A 9,457-nucleotide genomic window follows, 5' to 3' on the forward strand; every position below is an offset into this window, starting at 1 on the left:
ATCAAGTCTTAAAAGACTGTTGAATGTATGCGTGACTTTCAGCAGCATTCTTACTGTTGTGTTTATCAACAGGGCGCCGTAATATATCGTGTGTGTCTCGCGCCGGTTCACTCAGTTCCTCCAGTGCGTCGTCTGCTGTTTCTAGTTTTCCCGCGATTCAGACTGTGCATTGAAAAAACTTGAACTTGCTAGGATCGGTAATATAACTGAATCCTTTATAAAACATTGAACATTATAAACTTGCATTTTAATGGGTAATCTTAAACTTAAGCGTTTGAAAACTTGTTTTTTTTTAGAATTCCAGAAAATCCTTTAAATTTTAATATATTTCTTTCCGTGTACGTGCTCCATACTTTTGTATTTCAAGATGGAGGCTCAAGACGAAAGCGAAAGAGAAGAGTCTGGGCTAGGTACAGTAATCAATGTAAGGAAGTTCTTTCAGTCCTGGGATTCAGAAGTCACTGCTCTATCTCAACCAATCCCTGAACGTAAAAATAATAATGTGTACATCGCGGGACAAATGGGAATTCCGACTGATTTGGCTGAGGAACTTTCCAACGTTTGCAGGTGAGGAACAGGCGCTTGTTTGTTGTGAAGGCCTGTCACCCTGTGTTTACATTTCCTGTGTTTTCCACACAAAAGTGACAAATAAATCAGCAAACACTAATTTCTAAAACATTGCTTCTATGATGGAGACCTGTATTTCCGATTTAACTACTAAGGTTGCCATTGCCTTGACGATGTATCGTACAGCTTGTTCATTTCCACAAATCATTTTAGTTTTTACAGTCACTAGCTTTAGTTACATATTAGCAGAGGACTACTGTAATTATTGTTAATTTTTCTGTGAAAACATTCATGAATTATCCCTGTGTGTGTGTGTGTATTCTTCAGTATGGACACATTGAAATGTGGCGATGAACCTGCTGACAAAGACGACCTGCTGAAAATGAAAGGACTGCCCAAAGATCTGGACCTCACCTGTGTCAAGTCAGTATCTCATTCGAAAGGAAACATTTTAAACGCACAATAAAGTGTATAAGTCGCTCTGTTTTGTTTCATACAGTGTTTGACATCTCATGTACTGGGAGGATCCTGAGGTACAGTACCTTCAAATGTCAAAATGAAACATAAAAATAAGTTAATAACCGATTCAAAAGATATATTAAAACAAGCACAATTTTATCCAGGAGGAATGAACACGTGCAATATTTGTGCTCACAAGACATGGGGCTTGTCTACTGAATTTGTTGCAAAGCGACTCGTCGGCATTAATTATACTTGTCTCGTCTAAATATTGGACCCTATTGCTACGCTGAAAACACAATAGCTGTTACTGTTATTTGGGACTCTACTGGTCTGGCAGACATGGAATCTGTGTGGGTTTTTTGTGTGTTTTGTTTGTTTTTTAGCAGAGCTTTAGCAAGCTAACTAGATAGTTTGAAAGATAAATAGAACTAGGTTCAAATGCATTTTTGTATTTTATCTCTTATTTAATCTTTTGTAACAGTAAGAAGCAAACATAACATTATGACTGATCTACAAGTTTTTCGCGCAATTCTAACACTTCTAACCAAATTGCAGGTACCAAGAACGTGATCTTGAGCGTCGTAAAATGGTCGACTACAAGCTGTTTGTGATAAACAAGATGAAGTACAGAGTTCTAGATGTGGTGCAGGTAATATGTCGTTTCCCTTTTTATTGACTCACATGCGAAGCAAAAGTGAGTCTATGTACTCACCCGAGTCGTCCGTCCGGACGTCCGTCTGGAAAACTTTAACGTTGGATATTTCTTGGACACTATTCAGTCTATCAGTACCAAATTTGGCAAGATGGTGTATGATGACAAGGCCCCAAAAAACATACGTAGCATCTTGACCTTGCTTCAAGGTCAAGGTCGCAGGGGCCATAAATGTTGTCTAAAAAACAGCTATTTTTCACATTTTTCACATTTTCTCTAAAGTTTTTGAGATTGAATACCTCACCTATATATGATATATAGGGCAAAGTAAGCCCCATCTTTTGATACCAGTTTGGTTTACCTTGCTTCAAGGTCAAGGTCACAGGAGCTCTTCAAAGTTGGATTGTATACATATTTTGAAGTGACCTTGACCCTGAACTATGGAAGATAACTGTTTCAAACTTAAAAATTATGTGGGGCACATGTTATGCTTTCATCATGAGACACATTTGGTCACATATGATCAAGGTCAAGGTCACTTTGACCCTTATGAAATGTGACCAAAATAAGGTAGTGAACCACTAAAAGTAAAAGTGACCATATCTCATGGTAGAAAGAGCCAATAAGCACCATTGTACTTCCTTATGTCTTGAATTAACAGCTTTGTGTTGCATGACCTTGGATGACCTTGACCTTGGGTCAAGGTCACATGTATTTTGGTAGGAAAAATGTGTAAAGCAGTTCTTAGTGTATGATGTCATTGCTAGGTTTAGTTATTTGACCTTGACCCTGAAGGTCAAGGTCATGTCAAGGTCAAGCATGTGAGTCGTATGGGCTTTGCCCTTCTTGCTTTTTATTGCATGGAAAAAAAATTCTTTCTTCTTCTTAATCTTCTTCTGTACCTTGTGCCCGTTTCAGACACAAAATCCACACACTTTCAGTTTGAAGGGTTTTGTTGATTAAGATTTTGTTCATAGGACACTTTAATGACTGGTATATACTTTGTGTTTTTATATTCTTTGTGTTTTACCTCTTAATGTCCACTTTCTTTCAACTGTGCTATTTTTTCAGGATCCCCTTATTATTTTCAAAACAAACTTTTGTGCAGGTACCACAGAGTCTGAATGAAATTGCGCCTGACAAGAATGTTCCGCATCCGAATGTTGTGCTTACAGTCAAGGTCCATCGTCAGCGCACTAAAGCGGCCATCTTGCCAAAGGTGTGTCTATAAATAGTGTTGACATGCTTGACAGACTTTGTCACTTTGTTTATTGTAAGAATTAGTTTGGACTGAGTGAAAATGATTGTCTTCTTTCTCAGATTTTTTACCAAACATAGTGGTTGGGAGATTGAGTTCGTTTCGGGTGATTGACTGTTCAGATTGTTTGGATGTTGCAAGTGGCAGCGGAGAGTTGTTCGCAACATGGATTTTTTGCCTTACCAGTTAAACGTTGATTCAGTTGATTTGTACATGAAGTACATCTATGTCCAGTTCTTGCAAAAATGAAATGGAATAAAGTACTGCTGTGATGAGAAATTAATATATTCAACTTCAGGGACAGAGTTTTCAGAATTAATTTGTAGTACACATATACTGTGTAACTACTATAGGCTTAGTGACTTAAGTGCACTTGCTTGTTTTCGTGTGTGAATGGTGTGGTGTTTAAGTTTAGTCGATTTTTCTCTTGACCGTTTTCTCCACAGGAAGAGTTCTACTGTGATTTCAGAACCAGGATCTGAGAACAGTGGAACCCCCACGTTAAGATCTCTAAAAATCTGAGAAAGGAGTTTTAAAACGGGGGTAAATTAACAGAGGTTATGAACAGAATGTCTGGGGGAAAAAAAGGGAGGGAGTGTTAAATTGGGGGGTTCCTAAAAGGGGGGTTCAACATGTATTGGTAACAGTGTGAATCATCGTCTTCATTTTTGACTCACATGCATGCGAAGCAAAAGTGAGTCTATGTACTCACCCGAGTCGTCCGTCCGTCCGGACGTCCGGACATCCGTCCGTCCGTCCGGAAAACTTTAACGTTGGATATTTCTTGGACACTATTCAGTCTATCAGTACCAAATTTGGCAAGATGGTGTATGACGACAAGGCCCCAAAAAACATACATAGCATCTTGACCTTGCTTCAAGGTCAAGGTCACAGGGGCCATAAATGTTGCCTAAAAAACAGCTATTTTTCACATTTTTCACATTTTCTCTGAAGTTTTTGAGATTCAATACCTCACCTATATATGATATATAGGGCAAAGTAAGCCCCATCTTTTGATACCAGTTTGGTTTACCTTGCGTCAAGGTCACAGGAGCTCTTCAAAGTTGGATTGTATACATATTTTGAAGTGACCTTGACCCTGAACTATGGAAGATAACTGTTTCAAACTTAAAGATTATGTGGGGCACATGTTATGCTTTCATCATGAGACACATTTGGTCACATATGATCAAGGTCAAGGTCACTTTGACCCTTATGAAATGTGACCAAAATAAGGTAGTGAACCACTAAAAGTGACCATATCTCATGGTAGAAAGAGCCAATAAGCACCATTGTACTTCCTATGTCTTGAATTAACAGCTTTGTGTTGCATGACCTTGGATGACCTTGACCTTGGGTCAAGGTCACATGTATTTTGGTAGGAAAAATGTGTAAAGCATGTGAGTCGTATGGGCTTTGCCCTTCTTGTTACTTGTCGATTTGCAAGGCCTATGTCTCATTCGCGTGTTGTTGTGGTCCCCCCAGGGAGAGGTGTTTCTCGTGCTGGGCACGCAGCCGCTGACGGACCTCAAGGACAACATCGTGTGTGTCAAGGACGACGCCGTGGCTGGAGACTTCAGCGACTTTCCTCACGTTTCTAACGAGGGTCTGACGCCCGCTAAGGTATGGCCATTTTGTGTTAAAAGCTGCTGCTGACGAAAAATCTATGTTACCCATTTTTAAACTCAGCCCAGTTGAATGAAACAAACTGACGGGCGCAGTGGCGTGGTGGTAAGATGTCGGCCTCCTAATCGGGAGGTTGTGAGTTCGAATCCAGGTCGCTGCCGCCTGGTGGGTTAAGAGTTGAGATTTTTCCGACCTCCCAGGTCAACTTATGTGCAGACCTGCTAGTGACTTAACCCCCTTCGTGTGTACACGCAAGCACAAGACCAAGTGCGCACGAAAAAAATCCTGTAATCCATGTCAGAGTTTGGTGGGTTATAGAAACACAAAAATACCCAGCATGCTTCCCCCGATATCGGCGTATGCTTCCTGAATGGCGGGGTAAAAACGGTCATACACGTAAATATCCACTCGTGCTAAAAACATGAGTGAACGTGGGAGTCTAAGCCCATGAACGAAGAAGAAGAAGAAAAAAACTTAGCACGAGGACATTGAAGTAATGAAGTTACTATCTCCAGCTGAACTTGCAACTAAAAGAAGGCAGATGGAGGGTACATTGCTTGCTTGTCTCTGATGAGAGCTGATTCAGCATTCTGGAGGAATTTAACTCTGTTTTTTCTGATATATCCATGTTCCACCCCCGTTTCACAACTGTGTCACGCAAAAGACCTCGGTCATTCTACCATAAGTGCAGGTGGCAGGTTACACCTAAACACGCACACACCCGAGTATCACGACTCAGTTGCTGGGAGGAAGTGACCGGATTTTCCCAGCGATCAGTGATCGCGCTAGGTATTTTTCAAACCGGTATGACGTCATGAGCTGGCTACAAGGCTCTCACGAAAATCGGTAAGCTTGCAAAGGCAACCAGTAAAATACAAACAATGACTTATAATACATTAAATCAATGTCAGTGATATGCGGACGTTTTTTCTCCCCCCCCCCCCCCCCCCCCTCAAAGCAACTGTCGCACAACTTGACAGTGACACATCAGCAGCCGCTGTGAGAGAGAGAGAGAGAGAGAGAGAGAGAGAGAGAGAGAGAGAGAGAGACTTCCGAAATAAAATAGGAAAGCAAATAGTAACCACGCCACTGGAAGACTTACGCACTAGTTACTTACTGTTACAGTTTCACTTTCGCCTAGTCTTTGTTGTCAAAAAGTTTTCACGCGCAGAGCCAACAGCATTTCTATGACTTAGCGATTTTGAATGGTCTTCGAGAGATGAATGTTGAAAATTTCGACAACCTCTTGTGTAACCATTTTTTGGACGTGTTTTTTTGCAGTCTTCACAAAACATGAGAAAGTTCTCCCCCTCCCCCTCTGTCCGCAACCACAGAAACTCTTTGCACCATTTTTCCTGAAATCGTTTGACAGTCAGTGGAAGATGCCGATGTTGGTTTCTTTGCCGCCGCTTGAGACTCGGGCTCTGCAGATGTACTAGGCCGTGAAGTACTTTCACTTTCAGTTCCTTCATTCAAAGGCCTTTTCTCACCACTTGGGGGTAGAAAAGACAGTAAAGATCGTTGCTTCTTCATCGCAATCGACTCGCCTCACAATAATCAACTGTATGTATGTAGACAAAGATCTAAGCTGGTGTGAGTACGTGATTTCCCGGTATGATGCTATGTCGGCTATAGCCTAGACGCCGTCCCTTAACATAAACTGAAAGATTTTACCATGGACCGGGAACCGAAAGAAATGGCGCGAAAAGTATGCATATGATGTCTGATTTTTGACGTCATGTTTGACACCTTGACATCAAGTGTCATCAATGGAGACATAATCGCAACATTGTAGCGCTGTCACAACAAGCCATCCAAATCTCTCTCTCTCTCTCTCTCTCTCTCTCTCTCTCTCTCTCTCTCTCTCTCTCTCTCTCTCTCTCTCTCTCTCTCGTACTGACAAACGATTTTTGTAATTACTACTTTTTTTTTACCTGTCAAACTAAATAACAATCGGTACGTCTGACCGACATCCACTATTTTTTCCGGTATTGGCGAATCTTAACCGGTAAAATACCGGAAATTACCGGTAAACGCGATCCCTGAGCGATGGGACAATAAAGTCATGAAAATGGAGAAAATGAAAGCGTGCAGGAATTTGGTTATATTTGAGCAGGAGTTGTTCCCCCTCCCACCTCCCCTCCTACATTTTTGGGTGTATCAATCAATCAATATGAGGCTTATATCGCGCATATTCCGTGGGTACAGTTCTAAGCGCAGGGATTTTTATTTTTATTATTTTATTTTTATTTTTTTATGCAATTCAAATCGCGCACATATTCAAGGCGCAGGGATTTATTTATGCCGTGTGAGATGGAATTTTTTGTACACAATACATCACGCATTCACATCGGCCATCAGATCGCAGCCATTTCGGCGCATATCCTACTTTTCACGGCCTATTATTCCAAGTCACACGGGTATTTTGGTGGACATTTTTATCTATGCCTATACAATTTTGCCAATCGTGGGATCTTTAACGTGCACACCCCAATGTAGTGTACACGAAGGGTGTACATGGGCATGTGTAGTTTTTTGGTTTGACGTCAGTGACAACCGGGCGGAACTGGGTATTCTGGCTAGTTATAATATAAAGGAAGAAAACGGAGTAGTTTACCAGTGTGTTTTTGTGCATGCCTGTGTGTAAATTTGTAGGAAGAGGTTTCTAATAGAATGTTGTGTTCTTTTTCAGCATACCTACAAGTCTGGCATGTTGTTTATTGAGAACACGTTCTACAATGACATGAGAGAGGCAGACAACAGAGACTACAGCGAGTAAGATGCAGCATTGTTTGCATGTTTTGTGTGACGAGCCCAGTGGCTTAGTGTATAAGATGCCGGTGTCCCAAGAGGAAGGTTGTGGGTTCGAATCCCGGCCGCGTCTTGTGGGTTAAGGATGGAGATTTTTCAGATTTTCCAGGTCAACGTATGTGCTGACCTGCTAATGCCTTATCCCCCTTTGTAATAAATGTACACGCAAGCACAAGACCAAGTAAGTACCAAAAAATATCCTGTTATCCATATCAGAGTGCGATGGGTTATAGAAACACGAATATACCAAGCATGCATCTCCCGAAAGCAGCGTACGGCTGCCTAAATGGCAGGAAAAATCGGTCATGCACATAAAAACCATGGGATTGTTATCAGGTAGATATATATTCCCAGGGTCCTTGATTCGTTTTGACACAAGACTGTTTTACCTGCACGGTTACGCATGTGGGAAGAATCTATTCAGATGAAACAGAAAATTGGATCTGTGATCCGTCTTTTTTGTGAAAAGCATGCTCTGTTTTAACTGTTAGACAGTATAATTTTCCCTGATAACATATCATTTACCAACCACTTTTTTTGTTTGTTATAAGGGGGAAGCAGGGTCCAGGTGGGGAGGAAAAAAAACCTGAAATCTGATGGAACATAATCAAAAGCACTAAGCAGGCTAGGGAGGCCTGGGGGCATACACGCACACACACACCAACACACACACAAACCAACACACACACAAACCAACACACACACACACCAACACCAACACACACACACCAACACCCACACACACACACACACACACACACACCAACACACACACACACCAACACACACACACACCAACACACACACACCAACACACACACACCGCCTCCATTTCAGTTGACTGTGCATCATTTTCCTATTGTGGAGTTGTATCATTGTGTCACGCTGCAACATTCATCTCTTTCTCATCATGCCACAGACCCATTCTCAAGTGGGCCAAGGAGAACGACCATGAATCTTACCCCGAGTTCCGCAAAGCCAAGATGGAGGACACGTTGTTCCTGGACCTCAACATTCAGCTTGGTGTTCCCTACCTCTATCAGCATCAGGGGAACTGTGAGCATGTCATCATCTTCACAGATCTCAGGTCAGTCGATTTTTCATTTCATTTTTAAAACTTAATTGTCCCATCACTTGGAAATTCGGGTCTCTTCCTCCCAGTGAAAATCTAGCAGCAACAGAGTGCTAACAGAAATTTAACGTCCAAGAGGTATAACTGATAGCGTCCATCCTTTGTTAAGTTTAAAAGCTCCATAAGCTTGTGGTCTTTTTTTTTACATTTAGTCAAGTTATGACTAAATGTTTTAACATCGAGGGGGGAATCGAGACGAGGGTCGTGGTGTATGTGTGTGTGTCTGTGCGTGTGTGTGTGTGTGTGTGTGTGTGTGTGTGTGTGTAGAGCGATTCAGACTAAACTACTGGACCGATCTTTATGAAATTTGACATGAGAGTTCCTGGGTATGAAATCCCCGAACGTTTTTTTCATTTTTTTGATAAATGTCTTTGATGACGTCATATCCGGCTTTTCGTGAAAGTTGAGGCGGCACTGTCACGCCCTCATTTTTCAACCAAATTGATTGAAATTTTGGTCAAGTAATCTTCGACGAAGCCCGGACTTCGGTATTGCATTTCAGCTTGGTGGCTTAAAAATTAATTAATGACTTTGGTCATTAAAAATCGGAAAATTGTTAAAAAAAAATAAAAATTTATAAAACGATCCAAATTTACGTTCATCTTATTCTCCATCATTTTCTGATTCCAAAAACATATAAATATGTTATATTTGGATTAAAAACAAGCTCTGAAAATTAAATATATAAAAATTATTATCAAAATTAAATTGTCGAAATCAATTTAAAAACACTTTCATCTTATTTCTTGTCGGTTCCTGATTCCAAAAACATATAGATATGATATGTTTGGATTAAAAACACGCTCAGAAAGTTAAAACAAAGAGAGGTACAGAAAAGCGTGCTATCCTTCTTAGCGCAACTACTACCCCGCTCTTCTTGTCAATTTCACTGCCTTTGCCATGAGCGGTGGACTGACGATGCTACGAGTATACGGTCTTGCTGAAAAAT

At 41.0% G+C, this 9,457-nt stretch overlaps 1 protein-coding gene across 1 annotated transcript; it reads left to right on the top strand.

The window, feature by feature from the left end:
- Nucleotides 1-64: 64 nt before the first annotated feature.
- On the top strand, nt 65-8,463 carry LOC138971745 (snRNA-activating protein complex subunit 3-like; the record flags this gene model as incomplete). The annotated part of the gene is given in 7 exon segments (XM_070344543.1): nt 65-567; nt 895-990; nt 1,585-1,678; nt 2,790-2,900; nt 4,425-4,562; nt 7,258-7,340; nt 8,296-8,463. Coding segments are annotated over 7 exon segments (890 nt in total), but the record flags the coding sequence as incomplete, so codon positions are not given.
- Between the last annotated feature and the right edge of the window lie 994 nt (nt 8,464-9,457).

This window comes from Littorina saxatilis, linkage group LG7, assembly GCF_037325665.1.
Source record: "Littorina saxatilis isolate snail1 linkage group LG7, US_GU_Lsax_2.0, whole genome shotgun sequence".
NCBI classification, from domain to species: Eukaryota; Metazoa; Mollusca; class Gastropoda; order Littorinimorpha; family Littorinidae; genus Littorina; species Littorina saxatilis.